Below are 22,623 nucleotides of genomic sequence, written 5' to 3'. Positions count from 1 at the left end.
TACATACACATCAGTTAAATGACTTAACTGGAGCCCTCACAGATAACAGGAGCAGAATCAGGGATAAAATCAGTAGCGTTCCTCTGCCTGTGAAAACTGATCTTAGATTAAGTACAAATACAGTGCTCAGTATAATATAAGTACACCCCTCACAAATCTATCTTTTAAATTAATATTTTTATTATACATTAGATTAGTCGGTACTGAAGCCAAATCTGGAGCTTATCTAACAAAATAACTCACGATAACAGTCCAAAAACTAGCACACCCATTTATATTATAGAAAAATATTAAATACAAATTTCAAAAAAGAGGAAAAATCAAGCAAAAAATTTAAAAATTTTGTTAAATTTTGTAGGTGTAATTTTTTTTAACAATATTTAGCTTGAATTTAATTGTATTTTCTTTCAATTTCTAAATATGTTTGAAGACTAAAATATTATTTTAATAAATATATCTGTTTAATAATCTGTTTTATTTAAATGCACCAAAATACATTGCCTTTATTCACAGAGAAATGGAGAAAAATATTCATTTTCAAAATAGGGTGTACTCAATTATGCTAAGCACTGTATAGGTTCACCAAAGTGTTTTTAGCTGTGGGCAGATTTTAGGTAAAGCTATGATGAACGACCTGTTGCTCAAAGCATAATTGTTGTACTTCAGATAATTTGATACAAAAAAAGGATATTCAGAGACCAGAAATATTTACTTATTTCTTCTCATTCACATTTGTAGAGCCTTTCCTTCATTTTAAAAGAAATACCAATTGAAAAAAAAAAATATAAAGTTGCAATCAGAATTATTAGCCCACCTTTGAATTTTTTTTCTTCATTTTTAAATATTTCCCAAATGATGTTTAATAGAGCAAGGAAATTTTCACAGTATGTCTGATAATATTTTTACTTCTAGAGAAAGAATATTTGTTTTATTTCGGCTAGAATGAAAGCAGTTTTTATTATTTTTTTTTTATAAACATTTTAAGGTCAAAATTATTATTAGCCCCTTTAAGCTATATGTTTTCAATAGTCTACAGAACAAACCATCATTATACAATAACTTGCCTGATTACCCTAACCTGCCTAGTTAACCTAATTAACCTAGTTAAGCCTTTAAATGTCACTTTAAGCTGTATATAAGTGTCTTGAAAAATATCTAGTAAAATTTTATTTACTGTCATCATGGCAAAGATAAAATAAATCAGTTATTAGAAATGAGTTATTACAACTATTATGTTAAAAAATGTGCTGAAAAAAATCTTCTCTCCGTTAAACAGAAATTGGGGAAAAAGTAAACTGGGGGGCTATTAATTCAGGGGGTTTAATAATTCTGATTGCAACTGAATATGTTGGCTGACTGTGATAATGATACCAGTATTTGTCCTTAGCTTAATTATTTTAACTTTTCCATTATCTTTTTATCTTATTTGAATATTTTTCCCAGTCAATGCAACAACAAGACTATTAGAAGCTATTAATAACCACAAAATTGGTTTGATATATCAGATTTTTCATGATATACTCAATATGCCAGTTATTTTAAATGAATCATAAATAAAGCAAATGAATCAAGCAAATACATTTCGGCAGCTGAAATACTGTACATTGGTGCACCTCTACTAAAACGTGGCTGCGAGTGCTGCATTTTACCCAGGGCTAATCATTTATCAACTTTCTGTTAACATAAAAATGTCATTAAAACCATTATAATCCACAGAGAAAAAATACACTAGCCTCAAGGAAAAATGCTTTAGCGGACACATTGTCTAATGTGAGATCCCTGATTTGAACCACTAAGTTATTCTGCATATAGACCATTCAATGTGGTCATGTCATTGGCCCATGAACATTTCCTGCTTGATATTAAACTATTTCATAACTGTAACAAGAGGCAATTCAATCATACCTTAATGTTAAAACAGCTATCGTAACATTATTTATAAATATGTGGCTCTTGTTGGATTATGGGAAGCTGTAGAAATTAAAATGTAAAACAGGAAATATGTTGGGACCATTGTTTTTGTTTACATCCCTCAATATGGTCTATATTTATAAAAGCAAATAATTTGGGACCCTATAGAGTGGAATTAACAGGAAGTTACTGATCTTGAATCAGCTGACAAAGGTAGAGGATGAAGCCATTGACTGTAAATTGAACATACCTCATAAAAGGCTACTGCTAAAGAGCTCCCCCTACCTGTTGGAGGTCATATTTTGGACAAACCAATGAATGAAACAGTAGATATCTGTTTTCATTCATTAGATGTGCCAGTGGAACACACAAGCACACAACATGGCGTTAATGAGAGTAGGTGAGCATGTCTGTGTGAGCCCAAGTGCACACTTGTGCCCATTTCAGACCAGTCCGTCTTTCCTTGAAGGTGTAAATAGCAACGAGCATGAGCCGAGTTCCAGCGGTGGACATGCAAAAGCACATGCAATGCAGCACAACCTCATTTCAGAGTTCAGCGATGGTACGACCGGCCCCCCTCCACATTCGGCCCAGGCCCACCCAAACATCAACCCCTATTACGTGCAACATGCAATGCATGCACCCCCCTCCTCCCTCCCCACCCCTCACAGAACAAGAGCAGTGCAGCCGCGCACAGAGAGTATCATTTCATCTTTCATTGACCACTTGTCTTTTTGGGTTTGTTTAGGATCTTTATCTTTCTTTGGGTGATTTCTCATAGGGTTAGGTGGTATTTTTGTTTTCCATTTTTCTGATCTCTCAATGCAAAACGGGTGCAGGTTTTTTAAAGGTCAGATAAGGGGTGGCATTCCCTATAGAGTTAAAGAGGAAAAAATGTTTGTGTTGTACACCGAGAGGTGTAGGACTGGATTAGGGGGCAACAGGTATAGAGGTTAGTTCACTTCAGACTGGAAAGCTATGAGATGTGTACCACATATAAAAATAATGAGAAAGGGGGGAGTGGTGTGCTTGGCAATGGATAGAGAGAAAGTTGGAGAGGAGAAAGAGAGCAGAAAAGAATAGTTTGGTTTGTTTGAGATGAGGGAACAGACAGTGAGGAACCCAAGAGGAAGAGTTTGGAGTGAAGGGAGTCTCAGTAAAGATTTGTTGTTATTAAATCGCATTTAAAACATATAGAGGCATAGAGGAAGCTGTTCAAATGATCTCAGTCAGTGCAATTGTCATTTTTAAATAGACAAGTAATTTTTTGTCCAATGCAACAATATAGTTGCATTTTTAAAAATATCTGACACGATCTATTAATTTTTGTTAATATTAATGGAAAATAAATAAAATAAAAGCCACGAAACTAAAATTTGAATAAAATTCCTGTAGGTTTTTCTATTTAAATGAGTGCATTTTGTAAAATGTTATTGCACGGTTTTATTTTTAAAAGTTTAGACCATTCATTTATATATAATTGACAATATTTGATTGAGCAAAGATGCATATAACTGACCAGAAATGACAATATAGGCAATAATCGAGACAACTGTAAACATAAATGAACAATAGTCTATATCAGTGGTTCTCAAACTTTTTTCACCATGTACTACCTCAGAAAAAATTCTCTCTCCAAGTACCACTATAATGATTACTATTGAAATACAGCAGCTAATTAAGCAGCTACAGCACTGCACAGTTCAAAAACAAGGCAGATTAATTCCTATTTTCAAGAATATGTATTATTGTCAGCCACTTTAAACATTATAAATAGTTTGAACATTAACTGTGCTTGCAGACTAAAAAAACAAAACAAAAAATACTTCACAGTTTAAATTAAAATGTGCTTTTAAAAGGGCACTGTTCTTAAAATGTAAAAGAAAAACTGCTGTATTTGTAAAGTATTAATGTACAGTAGCCTATTCATAGAAACCTGGAAATGTTCCTTGGACCTGATGAATATAGGCTATTTGTCATACATATATATATATATATATATACACATTTTCATACATTTTGAAATAGAATTTGCATGTACATATCTTTGAAATCGAAGCATTAACTTGTACACTGTAAAACCCAAAAACTTAAGGTAATCCAAACCGTTTGAGGAAACCGATTGCAACAAATCATTTAAGTTCAAAAACTAATCCTAATGAGTACTGTGAACTTGATCAATTTTAGTAAATGAAGCAATTTGAGCACATTAAAACCTAATAAATGAAGAGAACTCAAACCAACTGAGTACTGTAAAACCCAATAAGTTAAGACAACTCAAACCGTTTGAGGAAACCGATTGCAATAAACCATTTGAGTTAAAACTTTCTCCATTTAAGTTGAAGTATTGAGGTATTTAATTAACTCATTACCTTCAACACTGAGTTCAAAACTCTTTTCAAATGACTAGAATGAACTTTCAGTCAATTTTGAGTTAACTACACTCATTTCATTTGATAAAGTTGACTGTTGGGTTTTACAGTGTATTTTAAATATATGATTTGGAATTACATATTTAAATTAGAAATTAGATCTGCTGCTCATCATTTACAGTAGGCCTATGTGTCAGAAAAGCGAGTGATTAAATGCATAAATGCATATATACAGTGCTTGACCAATTCATACGTTCAGTATTTCCGTGATTTGGTGCGACTGAGATCACATCTTAAGCGAACCGTGAAGTTTGCGTCAACCGCTCACCGACCACTGTTTTTCAAACAGACTCGGGTACGGTTTGCATTTCCTCCATCTGTGCACTGAGGTAACAAACTAAACCGAAAGCCACGCTGCTTTACAAAACAAATAACTTTAAATAACTAAAAAAACACCCATTATTTTACACAACTAAGAGCACACATTTTAACACATTTGTTATAATTATTTTACCAATGATGCAGCATGGGGAAATTCCTGAGTTTGCAGTAGCTGAAAAGCCAACACAACAGGACTGGTCTGCAGAAGGGCTTCTCTAGCGCGTATCTGCTCCGCAAGCGCCTCTTCCTCTGGCTCTGCGCCAGGCAAGATTGATTTTTAACATCTGATGACGTGATGCACTAAAGTAAACATTCTGAGCACACCGGTGTAATCTATGCTTCAGGGAACAGCCAATGTTGTCTGATCACATGAGTTTCAGTGTTATCGTACCCGTCAAAGGGTTAAAGTGTGTTCATTTTATTCTTTTATTATTTAGCGATTCTTCTGCGTACCACTAGAAGAAAGTCCATGTAATGATAATAATATTAATTCCTTACATTTATATAGTGCGTTTCAGACACTCAAATTGCTTTACACATTGGGGGGAAATCTCCTTATCCACCACCAGTGTGCAACATCGACCTGGATGACACAACGGCAGCCATATTGCACCAGACCGCACACCACATACCAGCTGATTAGTGGAGAGGAGAGAGTGATGAAGTTAATTATGATATGGGAATGGTTAGGACCTTGGTTTAACGTCTCATCCAAAAAACAGCACTCACTGAGCAGTATAGAGTCCCCTTCACTATACCGGGGCATTAGGACACACATAGACTGCAGGTTGAGCACCCCCTGTTGGTCTCACTAACACCACTTCTGACAGCAACCTAGCTTTCCCATGTGGCCTCCCATCCAGGTACTGCCCAGGCCAGCCATGCTTATCTTCAGTGGGTGACCATGTGAGAGTTGCAAAGAGCTAGCTGCAGGCTACCACAGTTTGAGAACCACTGGTCTACATGATATCTACTGTACAGCGAATTGTAAATGCTGTGGGAACAAGTCCAAGTTTGCAAGTTTAAAACGCCTATTTCTGAAAACAAAAAAAGACTATACAAATATACATATTATGAGATTCCATGGTAAAAATGACTATGACAAATGATATTTTGCATGGAAAAAAAAGACAAGATATGGCTTCATCCACCTCAAACTAAACCAACCATCAACCCTCACTAGGTCCATATAGCCTTTGTATGATGACTGTGACATGTAAAAGTACTGGATGTAACTGTTACGCAAAGATGCATTCGGATAGCTACTATGTGCATAATTAAGAAGCATGCTGACTAAAAGCGAAGAAATGGGAGATAGACAGGAAGTGAAACAGAGAAACAGCAAGAGAAAGAAAGGAGATGTGTTTTTGTGTCAGAATGGAGAGATGAAAAATGCAAATTGGAGGATTGTGAGAAAAAGAAAAGATAGAGCGAGAGACAGTAAGAGAGAAAGAGAGAGGGGAACGGAAACAGGCCAGAACTGCATTGACAGAATCAAACGAAGGACAGGTGGGAAAGCTTATCTGTGATTCTAATGGATTTGCTAATAAAAAAAAAGCAAAACGTTGGTCTAAAGACTTCTGAATGCTATGTAATCACTATAGTGTCCTACGAAAGTGTCACTTGACAAAATCATAGTAGGTTTACTGGATATCTTCAGGAATCATCCACTGGAGGGAGAGACGCAGAGGACCAAAGGCACACAATCCTTCCCAGTCCTTCTGTACACGCACGCAGTGAAGAAAATCTGCCTACATTATTTTTAGTTTCTATTTAAAACTACAACAGGCTGAATTTCTTGAATGAACAAGAAAACCTACAAAACGACTCACTGATTTAGACTGTTAAAGTCAACATGAAAATGTGTTTGTAACTCATTTGACTTTTTATCAAACATATTATTTTTTATGTTTGGAAAAATATTGTGAAATTCATTCAGTTACCCTCACTCTATTTGAACTAGCATCATTGGCACTTGAGGAAGGGACCCTGAGAAAACAACAGCATCTAGTGTCAGCCCCTAGTGTGCCTCTTGAGCCTAGGGTAGTGCGGTTTACTCTAAGCTTTTGCTAGCTTTCCCGTTACATTCACTCCTTAAACCTCACTCTCATCCGGGTCACGGCACCAATATGGCTCATCTGGCTAAAGCAGGAGTCAAACTGTGTTTCTAGTATGGGGGCATCCCTTACACTCACCCGCTAAAACCCACTTCCATCTCAATCACTCCCATTCTCCTTTTCTTGAACTTCTCTGAGAGAGATTTTTCCTGGCATCTTCAATCTGGATCACAGCACCATGTTTTTGTTCTACTCTACTGTGCCTCCAGTACCTTAACAAAAGGACAATAATGATTAGTGCCTTTACTTTCAGTGGCAAGTTTGGCTTTTGAGGTCTGTGGCTTGAGTTTTACTTATGCTCAAAGTCTCAATCCCATCTGGGTCACGGCACCAACATAACCCCCTACTGTTCTATTACCACCACTTCTGGCAGGTATAGAACAAGTGTCTCCTATTGGGATTCAAAGCGTCTACTGTGAGGTTTAACCACACAGCACCTTCTAACTTGTCTCCATTACAATTATGTCAATCAATAAGACAGTTTATTATAGAATCAAAATAAAATCTATTTGATGTTGATTTTAGCAAATATATCATCAATTAAACATTTTTCTAAGAATAATACGGTGCAGAAGGGCTGACAAGGTACCCCTCAGGAGTCAAACTGTGTCTCTAGCATGAGAGGTATCCCTTACACTTACATGCTAAAACGTACTTCCATCCCAATCCCTCCCTTTCCTGTTTTACAGGGACTTCTCTGAGCAAGATTGGAACTGGCATCTCCCATCTGGATCACAGCACCATGTCTTTGTTCTATTCTACTGTGATTCCAGTACCCTAACAAAAGACAATAATGATTGGTGTCTTTACTATCAGTATAGCTAGTCTAGCTCTTGAGGTCTGGGGTTGAGTTTTACTCATTCTCCAAACTTCAATCTCATCCGGGTCACAGCACCAATGTAACCCCCTACTGTTCTATTAGCACCATTTCTAGCAAGTTTTGAACCAGTGTCCCCTAGTCGGATTCGAATCTAAGCCTCTACTGTGAGATTTAACCACACATAACTTTTTAACTTGTCTTCATTACAGCTATGTCAATCAATAAGACTGTGTATTACATAATCAAAATAAAATCTATTTTGATTTCATGTTAATTTAACAAATACATCATTAGTTATACATTTGAATAAGAATAAAACAAAAATAAAAGTTGCATCTGCATATGAGTGAGTACGACGCAGAAGGGCTGACAAGGTACCCGCCAGGAGTCAAACTGTGTCTCTAGCATGCGAGGTATCTCTTACACTCACATGTTAAAACATACTCCCATCCCAATCCCTCCCGTTCCCTTTTTTCTTGGACTTAAACTGGCATCTCCCATCTGGATCACAGCACCGTGTCTTTGTTTTACTCTACTGTGATTCCAGTACCCTAACAAAGGACAATAAAGATTGGTGCCTTTACTATCAGTAATTGATCTGGCTTTTAAGGTCTGTGACTTAAGTTTTACTTATTCTCCAAACCTCAATCACAGCACCAATTTAACCCCCTACTGTTCTATTAGCACCATTTCTAGTAGGTTTTGAACCAGTGTCTCCTAGTCAGATTCGAATCAAAGCCTCTACTGTGAGGTTTAACCACACAGCACTATTTAACTTGTCTTCATTACAATTGTCAATCAATAAGACTGTGTATTACATAATCAAAATAAAATCTATTTTGATTTCATGTTGATTTTAACAAATACATTATTAGTTAGTATTTTAATAAGAATAAAACTGCAAAAATAAATGTTGCATCTGCATATGAGTGAGTACGGTGCAGAAGGGCTGACAAGGTACCCTCCGTTCCCGCTTTCCAGTGGATGTGTGGTACATGTACAGCTGGCTAACACTTTCACCGGAACCCCACAACGTAAAAGAAAAGATACAGCAGCTCACCAACACCAACACTAACAGAAAAAAAAAAGAAAAATGGACAGCTTTGATTGGCTGTGGCGCACCCACGGCGGGCTGCAGCCGCTAACCTTGTAGGCGACCCGAGCAGGGCACCTCTTCCCCAGGCCTAGCGGAGGACACATGTGCCTGAGCATCTCATACATATCACTGTAACTGATCCTGCCGCTGTAAGGGAGTAGTGGGGGTGGGAGGGGAGGGGTGAGACCCCCGGAAATTAATTGAGGAGAACGGGGGTTTAAAAGAAATAAGACAACGAACGAATTAAATGAAACAATGAAAGGGGGGAAAAGGACATCATGGGACAAACCGGAGGATGGTGGGATTGAAACCAAAAAAAAAAAGGAAGAAGGAGGAGGAAATAAGAACGGCAAGAAAGAAAAACAAAGACACATAGGTTATTGTTTTGGTCTGGGCGAGGGGCGGGGTTTTGAGAGCATGAGAGCTCTTGATAGGCTGGAGGTTAGACAGGAGGAGGGGAAGCTGTTATTTAGTCCTAGTAAAAACACTGTTCTATGCGATCGTGGGACGGTCCCATAGAACTGCAGTGGGGCTTCAAACAGGCAAAGAAAAGCTCCGCTGCTTGGTGGTGAACTATGGCAGTCACGTCAATGCAGTCCTCTGATCCCCAACCCTCACTTCGTCCCCAAACAAGAACAATGCACACTGTTACACCCAGTTTGCCAAGGCATGGTTCAACAGCAAGCAGAAAGAAAACAAAAAAGAACAAAATGGCTGATTCATTTCATTGTTTGTTATTGTTTTTTTAAATTGACTGTTAAGGGTGATTCATTCCACAAAGAGATTGGTACAGACTTAGCTGTCGGTGGCAGTGCACGTCATGCTTCTAATAAGGTGTCTGCATTGTCCCGCACATTCTCATTTGTCATATCAGAATGCATATAGAGATGGCGAACAAAATAACAAGAATGAATTTTAAGTGAAAGAAGAAAAAACTGTGAAGAAGAGTAAAAAAACAAACAAATAAAATAAAGGGGAAAAAAAACTTAAAAATAAAAGAAAAGCAACATTCATTCCAGTCTTCAATGCGAGCAGGTGCTTAAGTTTTTTGTTTAGTAGGATCCAAACCTTGCAGGCCACCCTATGAGGACATTTCTTGCCTAAGCCCAGCGGGGGGTCGATAACCCGCAATAAACTGTACATATCCTTATAATGAATGCGCCCGCTGCAAGAAGAATACAGGGAGGTTAGAGAGGGGGCACACACAGGTAGAGAGAGAGAAGAAACAGAGCCAGAGAGCCAAAGAAGAGGTGGAGAGGAGATAAAGAGGAAGAGAAGCACAAAAAACAAGAGAGTAAAAGCACACATATCCATTGACAAATCACAGACCAAACCCAGTGAGGCTGTTCCACTGCCTCAAATTAATACAAAACCAGATCATTCAAAGGACAGCCCAGCCGATTTTAGGGCCACAAACATGTTCAGATCATCTCAACAGCTGGAATCTTCCTGGGATGGACCCTTTTCACAAACCTCCAGTTATTTTCAGTTCAAATTTTAACCAAAAATTAACTTATTATATGCTTTTGTATGCCATCTTTAAAAAATAATATTTTATTAATGTATTATTAAAGATCTGAACGTAATATTAAAATTCCAGATTATAGAAACAAACAATGCTTATTCCAAAAAAGAGAGCATTCTTGCGTTTGCTAAACACAAGCCATGAGCCTTCAGTGACAGTGCTTTAAGCCCCTGTTTACACTAGTACGTTTTAGTTTTAAAATGCATATGTTTTGCTATGGTTATGTCTTTCATCCACACTACCCTGAAGTTTTCGAGCCATGAAAACGGAGTGTTTTGGAAACTCTGAAGAGGCCATTTTCATTTTAAAATGCTGCTGCGTGTCAGTGTGAATGGGGGAAAACAGAGACATCTGAAAACGGAGGCATGGCTGCAGACATTCGTTTATCTGATTAGGACTTTTTCTTCAATATTAGGTGCACAAAGTTCAGTCTTGCACCTTTTTCTTAAGTTCAGACTTCACAAGTTTGACATGGAAAACAAACTCCTGACACGTCGGGTAAATCTTCAAAGGGAACAGTGTAGGCTACTCTATAACTTCATTCACATCACCCTGGCTATGTTGTTTCACTATCTCAACAATGAAATGATAACATAATATAAGGAACTGCCTATTTTTACTTTGATATTAACTCAACAGGATGTCATCTTCACTGTATGCATATTTATAAAAAAAACCTGAGCCTATAACAACTGCCTCCTTTCATTTTCTTCAAAAAATACTAAACACACCCTGTATGTTTTACTGATTATCAGTTTTAATAATCAATAATGAACATTCTAAAAGTATAACGTACAATAAAGGCAAGCAATCAGTCAAATACGCAGAATCAGTGTACGTGGTTACATTAATAAATATATTAACTAATCTTTGCTCTCAGCCAAAACGCTTTACCTGAGAACAAGTAATAGATTCAAAAGACCATTATTGAGAGACACGATAAAATAAATATCACACTTAACAACTATAGTGAGATAAACACATTTAGAAACAGTAGAAAAATCCTTGATGAACTGTCCAATGTGCGCTGCTCTCATCTGGGGAGGTGTGCTCAAAGCACCCGCTGACTGCCTGGAGCTCGCACGTGCGCATACGCTGCAGCGCATGACAGAGAGTGTGCATGGTCATGTGATGTGCGTTTTCAGTGGTGTATTGTGGACGGAGATCTTTTCAGAAATGCTAGATAAAACGGCAGCGTGGACGTGGATCATTTTCATTTTAAAATGCCGTTTTAAAACTAAAACGTACTGGTGTAAGAGGGGCCTAAAACAACACAAGGTTTCACTTTGCGGCATGACATATGTTTGATATAGATACTTGAACAGTGTCTTCAATCCGATCGCACACCAGATGAGAAGTGCATTGTCCTTAATTCTAAATCAAGCAAATTCAGCAGCATACGTATGTATGTAGGTCTGTCAACATTTTTTTTTTCTGTTTCTCACCCATGCAGGCCTTACTGTCACAATCTTATCTGAATAGAGAATCAATTCTATACATTTGAAAATTCTGAATCATTACAAAAAGAATTGCGGTGCACTGATGGATTGATCTTTTTCTCCCATTCCTAATGTTGTCAAATCATATCTCCAAACATTCAAATTCCAAATCTTCACTTTGAAAGGTAAATCAAAGTCTTCATTACTAATTTGATGACCTGCTTCGAATGTTATCACTCGACCGAAGGGGTGTTATCAGTGGTTTTCAGCTGATAGATATGGGCCAGTAGGGGCCTTCTGCACCTACTGGTAGGCTCAGAAGGCTGTTATCATAACTTCCGGCCGCAGCCGTATCTGATCTATAGCTTATTAACCATAGGGATGGATGATAACAGTCTTCTTAACCTACCAGTAAGCGCAGAAGGCCCCTATTGGCACATATCGATCAGCTGATAACCACTGATAACGCCCATTCAATCAATGAAAACATTCGGATCAGCTGATTTGAAAACATTATTTTTACCAGTAATGTAAGTTACATTTGCTAGAGCATTATGAAAGAGTGATCAACTGAGAGTGTGACTACTTTCATTCTTCAGGTCATTCATATGCATTAAAAAAAGCTACTGAGGAAAGCTAAATGTGTGTCATAGCAGCTTTTCAATGGTTATTAAGATTTTGTTTCTATTTATTTGATATAAATAGAAATATATAATAAATATCCATGTACAGGCATGCTATCCATCCATTATCTAAAGCTGTAAATGTGAAAAGGGACCAACATTAAAACATGCATGTCAGGGTTACTGTGCCGCAAACTCCAGCTATGCAGCATGTGTTGTATAAAATTACCAAACGCAGAGAAAAGAAAGAAAGAAAGAAAGAAATTGGCGAGGCTGTCCTCGAATGATCTTTAGTGCTGTTCTGAATCCTCCCCCATCACGGTGCAGAGTAAATGAATCCACCGGTATGACCGTGCACATGAGAGGCTCTCTCATCTAGGCGAGTCCAATGACTTAATTGAACTGCATACAGTGACAGCTACGTGGGCTTTACCAGGCAAAATACATGAGGTGTATTTTGTTAAAGTTTGTATGCAGTGGCAAGTACAGAAATAAGCTGCGACAGCTTGTCTGTGAAGATGTTTGCCATGCACACCTGAGCCATAGAGATGGGAGAATTAAGTCATTGTGAAGTCAGAATCTGCCATGCACAGGGTCTCACTTTCAGTCTCTCTTTTAAATCACTTGCTCAGTTTCTTCTTATACACACTCATTCATTTTTTGTCTTGTTAAGCAGATTTTCTCTCAAACAATTCTTGCATTATTAAAATATAAACTTTCCATAGTTGTTGGCATATTTTAAAGATTAAAAAAGGTGATTTTTACAAATGTTTAAAATGCTGTACTTACTATATACTGCAATATTATTATTATTTTTTGACTGAAGTATTTGTTCAAATCAGGATTGTGCAAAATTCAGAATTGAAGAACTGCTTTTGTTTCATTTCATGAGTATACTCGTTTCATGCATACTGTACATATAAACATCCATTTTAATTTCTGTCTTTCATCTATCCATCCATCCTAGCTATCTTTGTTTTACTCATCCATCCATCCATCCATCCATCCATACGAGAATTACTTTTTCATCCATTCATTTATCTATCCATCATCTCATTCTTCCACCCATCCAATTCACCATTTACTCATTCATCCGTTATTCACTGATCCATCAATCCATCCTTTCAATCATTTGTCCATCCATCAATCCATCCAAGAATTACTTTGTTTCATCTATTCATCTATCCATTTATCCATCCATTTTTTCATTCTTCCATCCATCCAATCCGACAACTATTCATCTGAGAATTTTTTGTTTCATCCATCCATCCATCCATCCATCCATCCATCCATCCATCCATCCATCCATCCATCCATCCATCCATCCATCCATCCATCCTTTATTCTTTCAGCCATCCATCCATCCATCCATCCATCTGAGAATTACTTTGTTTCATTAATCCATTTATCCACCCATCTTTTCATCTTCCATCCATCCAATTCGACATCCATTCATCTGAGAATTATTTGGTTTCATCCATCCATCCATCCATCCATCCATCCATCCATCCATCCATCCATCCATCCATCCATCCATCCACCCATCCATCAATCCGTCCATTTATTCATCTATCCTTTATTCATTCAGCCATCTATCCACATACATACATCCTTCCATCTGAGAATTACTTTGTTTCATCCATCCATTTATCCATCAATCTTTTCATCTTCCATCCATCCAATCCAACATCCATTCATCTGAGAATTATTTTGTTTTATCCATCCATCCATACATCCATCCATCCATCCATCCATCATCTATCCATTCATTCATCCATCCATTCATACATTTATTCGTTCATCCATCCATTTTCTCCATCCATCTTTTCATTCTTTCATTCATCCAATCAATCATTCATCCATATGAGAATATTTTTGTTCCACCCTTTCTTCATTTGTCCATCCATCATCCATCCATTATCAACTTGCAATTCTACATCTTGTTTGCTACCTCAACTCAAATTGAGAAATTGATCTGAAATTTAAAAAAAAACAACAACAAATCAATTCTGAATGGTGCATTACCCTGGTTCAAACCTTAAACCTTTTTTTTGCTGAATCACTGTTTGGTGCACCAACAGGGCAAACAGCGTCTCTCAGTGCCCCATTTTCAGGTTCAGACTGTCTCCATGGGCTCCAGCAGAACAGCACTCGAGGATGACCAAAGCACTGGGACAGGGGGACTGGGAGACACTACTGACTGGGCAGAGTTGGTACAATCGGACTCTACATATGTAACATGATATCAAATAGGCAGGAGGGATATAAAGACAAACACTGGGCATTATGAGAGTTTAAAATCCATTAACTGAGACAGAGCCTTATCTTGAGTGATCATGTACAGTATAGTGGGATATTCCTCTGATGTTTTCAGTACCAAAAGACGTGAGCGCTATGGAGAAGAATGACTTTTTTTAGGTTAGTTTGTCTGCAGTAGGGCTGGGCAATTGTTATTATTTCCATTTTTTTAGTTTAAATAAATTTAAAATGAGCCAATGTTGTAATTAGATTTGAGTGTATGTTCTTTAAAGGATCTAAAGGAACACATAGCTTAACATAAAAAATGTTATTCATACAGAATTCTTTTTGACATTAAAAACAGCAGTGGAAGTAGTAGAATTGGACAAAAGCCATTTGAACTGGAGCACAGCGTGATGAGCAGGTGGTATGATTCGCGGCTGGTCCTTCATCCGTAATCATTAGAAAGCCAATCAGATCATTTCAAACTCAACATAAATATCCCATCTAAAGCTGCGGTCACACTGGGCTTTGTGTGTGTGAAATTTTGTCATATGGCGCTGCAAAAAGGGGCGGGATTAAACAAGATTATTAGACATTTAAAAAAGCTAGCGATTGCTTCATGTTTTAAATTTCTGTCCAGAGAGAACCTGTTCTGATCCTCGATTGGTCTCACGCAGTCAAGTGATGTGAACTTTGCACCGCAGCAACCTGCGAAACTTGATGCATGACCTTGCGTTTACGCTCTGATGCATTTGCGTGTGTATGAATGGAAGTCTATGGGAAGAAAAGTCAAGTGTGACCACAGCTTAATGCCGCAACCACACTACAGTTTAAGCTTGCGAAATTCTGTCATACGAAAAGGGGCGGGATTAAACAAGATGATTACTTCAAAATAGAGATGTACTTCAAAATAAACCTTTTTGACTAGTTAAAAAAAGGTTATGTTGAATCTGTCAAATGTTCTGAATCATGTTTTCCATATTGCCCAGCCCTAGTCTGCACATAAATCTCTGTTATAAGACAATCTTTAGAATGTTATAATAGTTGTTAGTTAGCAGTTAAAGGCTTTCTTTTTAATTAAGTGTTGCAGCTGATTTAGGTTTTACATTTCAAGATGAAAATCAATGGCTGCATGTGTGCCTAAAAGAATAAAGTGTCTTTTTTAAAATGTGTGTGTGAGGAAAGTGCCACTCACCAGGCTGCAGGGTCGTACTCTGCCCATATCCTGACATACTCATCCAAATGATGCGGACCCAGGATGGAGGAGTCCCTGGTCAAGTACTCAAAGTTATCCATGATGACAGCCACGAAAAGATTCAGCATCTAAACACAAATACAGAACTCGTCATGCTTAAATTTTCATGTAAATCCTGCTTAATCAATTACATACAACAAATAATAAAGATGAAGTATTAAGGAAGATTAAAGGCCCAATGAAACGAAAAGTGTGCCTATGTGATGTCATCAAGTTTTGGAGCTTATATCAAAAGTTCCTGGAAAAGTTGGCTGGTAAACACCCCCACACAGCTATTGGTCCATAGCAATGATGCAATCTGTTGGTGTGGCTCTGAGGGCCCACCTTCTTTCATGGATATTTGCATCCATCACAAGTTTAAACAATGCAACTGATGTGACGTGATGAGCATTTTTGCTTCTCGTTTGGTGCAAACCTTACACGAGTTTAGAAATTTGTGTATTTCTCGAGCACACAAGCTTTTAGATAACCTTAAGACTAATTTAATGATACTAACACTTAAATAATCTTCATTGCTGATTTCAGGGGACCTTTAAAGTAAGGGGTAAAGAAACAAACTGAGGCTGTTCTCACCAGGAACGAACAGAGAAAGATGAAAGAGACAAAGTATGCATAGGCCACATTGCTGCCACATTCTGCTCCAGGATTTTTCTCATCCGGCTCACAGGGCATTCCTCCCAGACACGACAGCATGATATCATGCCACGCCTCGCCTGTGGCACTCCTGTTACCAACACACAAAAAAAGAGAGCTTTCACTGAAAAGAGCTGACATAAAATCAAATACCTATTAGACAATCAGTTTCATATGAGGATTTCAAGTCCGCATGAACCGGAAGTTGCTGCACATATTTATTTTATTTTGACGACGTATTTCCAGCTAAAATGTAATATTAAGTAGGGGGTGGGGTTTTAATTTTGGACTCCTCCTCTCATCTTTTACTCACAGCAAATGAATAGTTGAAGGGGCGTGGCTAAGCATATTTCACCCAATCCATCAAACTGACATCATCAGAGAAGGACTGCTGTTTCAGAGATAAATGGTTCGATTTTGATTAAAGATTGCTAAAACTAACATTCTTCTTTTGTGGATTAACTGTACATCTTAACACTGAAAATGACTTTAAAAACTGAAAACAGTTTAAGCTAGATAGAAAAGAAATGGCTAAAGCATATTTCTAAATCATATTCCAAATGATGTTTAACAGAGCAAGGAATTTTTCACAGTTTTTACTCTAATATTTTTTCTTCTAGAGAAAGTTTAATTTGCTTTATTTTGGCTAGAATAAAAGAAGTTGTACATTTTTTTAAAACCATTTAAATAGAGGTGTGAACCTACACTGGTCTCACGATTCGGTTAGGTTACGATTGTCATGTCATCGATTCAATTCAATTCGATATCTCCGTGCATCGCTGATGCATTGACAATGCTTTCCGTAAACAATTTGATATTTTACAAGAATTTTTGTATTAAAATGTGTAATTTTAAAATACATTTTATATGCATTTGTAATATAATTTTGTCCATTAAAACAAGCAGTCAGATATATGTACTGTACCTTTAATTTTACCTGCTTAAAGAATACACTCTTTTTGAATGCATCAAACAAAACTGAAGTACATGCACAGAACATGAGCATTTATAGCAAATAAACAAACGTAAATATTATCCCGGTTGCTTTTTAAGCGTTGTCGAGCGTGTTTTTAACCGTCTATGATTGGTCACATGCTCAACAGAAAGGGCTGTGGTTGGCTCTAATGTGCTGGTGCTGTTCACCGATAAGTGGCACTGAAATAGGGGCTTCTGCTGTAACTTCAGTGTCACTGAATGACTGTCCAGCACACGTGCAGTGAATTGTGCAGAGGTTCTGCATTTTAATTACTCGCGCTTGCCCCCTTACCATAGTATTCTACCACGACATAGCGCATATGACATCAGTACATAAGTAACCGTTTAGGAGTATTACTGAACCGATACTGAATTGTCTGAGTCTGCATCGCAGTGCTCTGAAGAAACAATTATTTATGACACCCCTACATTTTAAGGTCAATATTATTAGTTTAACAGAAATTGGGGAAAAATATAAAATAATTAAAATTACTAGGAGGTCTAAAAATTCTGACTTCAACTGTATGTATGTATATATTGTTGTATAAACATTGCAAATATTGAACACAACTGCAAATTGAAAATATATTATATTATTATTATATTTTAAAGGTTTAAAGTATTTCAATTACTACACTTAAACTAAAATAAAAGTTCTATTATACAAATAGAACTTATATTTTAGCTTAAATTTTAGCTGTGCTAAAATGTAAACTGGGGGGAAAAAAAATCAAAAAAGCTATTTAAATTATGAATTAAAACTACAATCTTATATAGATAACTCTAAACTAACAGTGCTAAAGACACAGGACTGACCTGAAGAGGAGCATGAGGGCCATGAAGAAGGTTCTGAAATTATTGTGTTCATTGATCGCTCCTTCGTCATCCAGGGCCAAGTTCCCAAACAGCTAAAACAGCACAGGGTGAATACAAAACTACTGAGTTCACAGACATGATTCTTTAAAAATCCAGAGTGATATTAAAGCTCATTTTACCTGCATGCCAATGATGGCGTAGATGAAAAACAGAATTGCAATGAGCAGGCACACATATGGCAGAGCCTGTGAACGACAGAGAGAAAGAGCATGAAAGGAGGAAGATATCAGACAGAATTGTGCAAAAATAATTTAATGTTTTTTTTTGTATGGAAAAACTGTTGCAAATATAAAAATCTATTTAACCTCAGAACCAACATGAAGGTTTTAGTGCAATTTTTCTTTCGCAAATAAGGAATATAAAAATAAATTACAAATACAGCCTTGTTAAAAACAAATAAAATAGAAATGTTTCAATTTAAATACTACCATTACTTTACTTGAAAAGGAAAAGCTAAATATAAATATATATGTATTTAGTTTATTACTTTTGAGTAATTTGAATGAATATTTGTACTCCATGTACTTTATAAGAGCCTATTATTTAAGAATAACCAGCATTATTCCATTGAAATGAATGGAACTTAATGAAACAGTACTAGAAATCTTTATGCATCTCTTTAAGATCAAAATGAACCTGAAAACATGATGCTGGTTAAACTGAATTTAGAGAATTAGACACAAAAATATTTAAGAGTCTGCACCAAAATTTCCTTGCAAATATTTTTTCATGTGTGACAATAAATATGATCATAGAATCGTATCTTTTCATACCTTAAATGACTGAACGAAGGTCCAGAGCAGAATGCGAATGGTCTCGCCCTGCCGCAAGAGCTTAATGAGACGAGCTGCTCGAAAGAGTCTCAGAAAACTCAGGTTTATGAAGTTATTCTGGGGTGAGATTGAGAATAAGATGTATGTACAGACAGAGATGTGTGTAGACAGAGGAGAAGGAGAGAAGCGAGTGCAGAAAAGAGAGAAGACATGAGGTAGAGTGAAGAAGAAATATCACCATTAGTTTACGAATCTAACGTTCCTCATTAAACCAAATGAACAAGAAAATAATAATAATTTAGAGGGAAAGAGTGGCTTAAAAGTAATTATAAATGTCTACAAACATAGAAACGAACATAAAAACCAACTTAAAATGGGATTGACACTAAAAGGATGAAACAAAAAATGAGGACAAGTAATGCAGTAGGGGCTCAAGGAAAGAAAAACAATCACTAAACTGAAACAGTCATCATCCAATCATATATTAAAGCATCAACTTTTTTTTTTTTTTTCAAATGCACTGATCTGTTGAGACAGGCAATGCACAGTATGGAAGCAGCCTGATGCACTGTAAGATTTTGCAAGATTTACAGTAGGGGTGTAACGATAGACACAAATCACGGTTTTGGTAGATGTTCCCCTCTGTTATGAAATCATGGTTCGGTGTTTTTGGTAGCAGTTTGAAAACTAAGAATTTACTTCTTCTGAAATTACTTTTTTGTCCCAATCCAACATCCGTTTACGTATCCCTGTCACAATAATCAATTTATCAACTTATCGCACAACACACGAGCATGACAATTCTTGAAACATTTTAGCTGAACATCTCTACCTCTATTGGAGGTGTCAGTATGGTTAAACACTGTAGTATTTACTATACATTACTTTAGCATACTTTCAAGTGGGTGTTTGACAGCTGAGAATCAATCTGGTAGCAGATATTCTTTGCACGTTTTTGTTAACACTTATTATTTTTTATTTAGGATATGATCACATTCTGATTCCAATGCTTAATTATTAAACTGTTAAAATGACTACAATTAATGAAATAATCTTAAGAATGAAACATTATGTGTTCTTTGGACGAGTGTACTTGAATTATGGTGCTATTATTATATAATGAGTGGCATAAATTGGTCCTAAAATGACAATAATTTATCACAATATATTTTGGTGCAATATATCGTACAACAAAAATTAGATATCGTCACAGGCCTAAGTTTAATAAATCAATTGTAAGTCCTAAGAAACTGAAAATTCAAGTAGTTGAAGAATGTACACTTCGTCAAAACAATTAGCCCTCCTGTGAAATTGAAAATTTTTTAAAAGCATTTCCCAAGTGCTGTTTTACAGAGAGAACATTTTTTTCTACATATTTTTAAACATAATAGATTTTAACTAATTTATTTAGTCTTTGCCATGATGACAGTTTTTTCTAGTTATTTTGCAAGATACTAGCACTCAGCTTAAAGTGCAATTTAAAGACTTAACTTCACTAAAAAATGACTTTTGTTGTTTGTTAAAACTACAATCAGTTAAATCAACACAAGTATTGAGTTTTTTGGGACAGCTTAATTGTTTTATGTTAAATACACTTAAATTTGTAAAATTGATTAAGTTGATTTAATCAATTTGTGTTGGGACAACATGAAGGAATTGTGTGGAACCCGGCATGTTTTACAGTGTATGTTATTATGTTTAATAGGCAAGCTAGGATAATTAAGTTATTGCATAACAGTGGTTTGGATTTTAGACACTCCGAAAAAAAATACCTCTTAAGGGGGCTTAAAGTTAACTTTAAAATAGTTTTTAAGCTGTTTTTATTCCAGCCAAACTAAAAGAAATAAGACTTTCCCCAGAAGAAAAAATATCATAAGAAATTTTGTGAAAAATTATTTTCTCAGTTAATCATCACTTGGGAAACATTCATTCATTCATTCTCTTTTCGGCTTAGTCCCTTTATTAATCTGGGGTCGCCACCGCAGAATGAACCGCCAACTTATCCAGCACATGTTCTACGCACCGGATGCCCTTCCAGCTGCAACCCATCACTGGGAAACATCCACACACACTCAATCACACACATACATTACGGACAATTTAGCCTACCCAAGTCACCTATAACATGTCTTTGGTTTTTGGAGAAACCGGAGCACCCACAGGAACTGAATATAACTGCTAATATAGTGCAATATGTCGTTTCTAACACATTTAAGTAAATTAAATGACTTTGTAAATCTAATGATACACTGTACTATTTACAATCTGTTTAATTTACTCGTTTGCATATTTAAATTCTCCATCTGTCATGCCACATTCATTACTTTTGAATTTGAAAGATGAAATTTCCTTCCTTGAAACGAGTGATAAGACAAAAAGCTTCTTGTTATTATTGGACAGGAGGTGTGCTATGCAATGTCTGGTTACGTTTATTCATGCATCAACTGACACAAAATTATTAAATAAAGAAAATGTAAAGTTTAAAATTTTTAATTAATAATACAAATAATAATACATTTTAAATAATTTAAAATCAAACATTTAAATTTTTTTAACAAAAATGTCAAATGTAATTTAAAATAAAATAAATAAATTTAAAGTTAAGGCACATAAAATTCTATTAATATTCAAATTACTTTTAATCCTGCATGTGCATTGGTTATATAAATGGAAATTTACTGACGGATTACTCACCTTCAAGTGTTTTTTTTTTCTGTTGAACACAAAAGAAGATATTTTGAAGAATGTTGCAAACTGAAAGTTTTTGGCACCCCTAGTAAGAATAAACCTTGCTATGGAAGTCAATGGCTGCTGGTTTCCAACATTCTTAAAAATATCTTCTTTTTTCTTCCATTGTGCTCAACAGAATGAAAAGAAACTCATGAAGATTTGGAAGAGGTAAATGATAAAATTAAATTTTTAGGTGAACTATCCCTTACTGATACACTTATATATACCAAACCGAAATAATATGCATATCGATACACCCCTAAAATACAGGCATACACAATAAAACACCAACAGCAGTAGTCAATGGCGATTGGCTGCGTTGGTCACGTAATTCTCAATAGTCCAATCCACACAAACATTTTCTTGCCATGAACTTTTTTTTCTTAGGATTTTTCTTAGGAAGTTCTCGGTGCACAACACCAAATGTCACTGTGTTATTTGAAGTGCTTTTGTTCAAATCGCTGCACTGTGTGGACAGGTTATTGAGGATCACTCCCTCATTCCAGCATACACATATATTTCAATGAGTGAGACATTGCGCCCTCTTCCGCACAGAGGAGAAACTGCAGTAGTGCAGAACAAGCGGATGAATCGAGGAAAGCAGAGGAGAAACAGAGGAATGAAAGAGTCTTCGTCATCATGCAGCTTTTGCTAAAGTGCATGGCATTCGGCAATGGCATGGCAACGTCTGTGATATTTTGTGTAAGTGTAAAAGCATTGTTATGAGCAAAAACAAATGTAGAGCTCTCGCAGCTACCTTTAATAAACCCTAATAAATGTCCACTGTTTGATTTAATATACAGGTCAAAGATGAGATGTCCTATTTTGGTGGCTGAATTATATTACATTTACAAAA

General features: G+C 36.3%; 1 protein-coding gene across 1 annotated transcript in view; it reads right to left on the bottom strand.

Annotated features, from left to right (window-relative positions):
- cacna1ab (calcium channel, voltage-dependent, P/Q type, alpha 1A subunit, b) overlaps positions 1 to 22,623 on the bottom strand; it is a 145,128-nt gene that overhangs the window by 39,694 nt on the left and 82,811 nt on the right. The window contains exons 32-37 of the mRNA XM_056467844.1: positions 19,038 to 19,154; positions 18,384 to 18,449; positions 18,205 to 18,296; positions 16,354 to 16,504; positions 15,721 to 15,848; positions 9,766 to 9,862 (exon numbers count right to left, since the gene is read on the bottom strand). Coding sequence (XP_056323819.1) covers positions 9,766 to 9,862; positions 15,721 to 15,848; positions 16,354 to 16,504; positions 18,205 to 18,296; positions 18,384 to 18,449; positions 19,038 to 19,154 — 651 coding nt within the window. The remainder of the gene's footprint in view (positions 1 to 9,765; positions 9,863 to 15,720; positions 15,849 to 16,353; positions 16,505 to 18,204; positions 18,297 to 18,383; positions 18,450 to 19,037; positions 19,155 to 22,623) is intronic.

Source organism: Danio aesculapii, chromosome 11 (assembly GCF_903798145.1).
Source record: "Danio aesculapii chromosome 11, fDanAes4.1, whole genome shotgun sequence".
NCBI classification, from domain to species: domain Eukaryota; kingdom Metazoa; phylum Chordata; class Actinopteri; order Cypriniformes; family Danionidae; genus Danio; species Danio aesculapii.
Note: the sequence above shows the minus strand (reverse complement) of the source record. Positions and strands in the feature narration are given on the sequence as shown.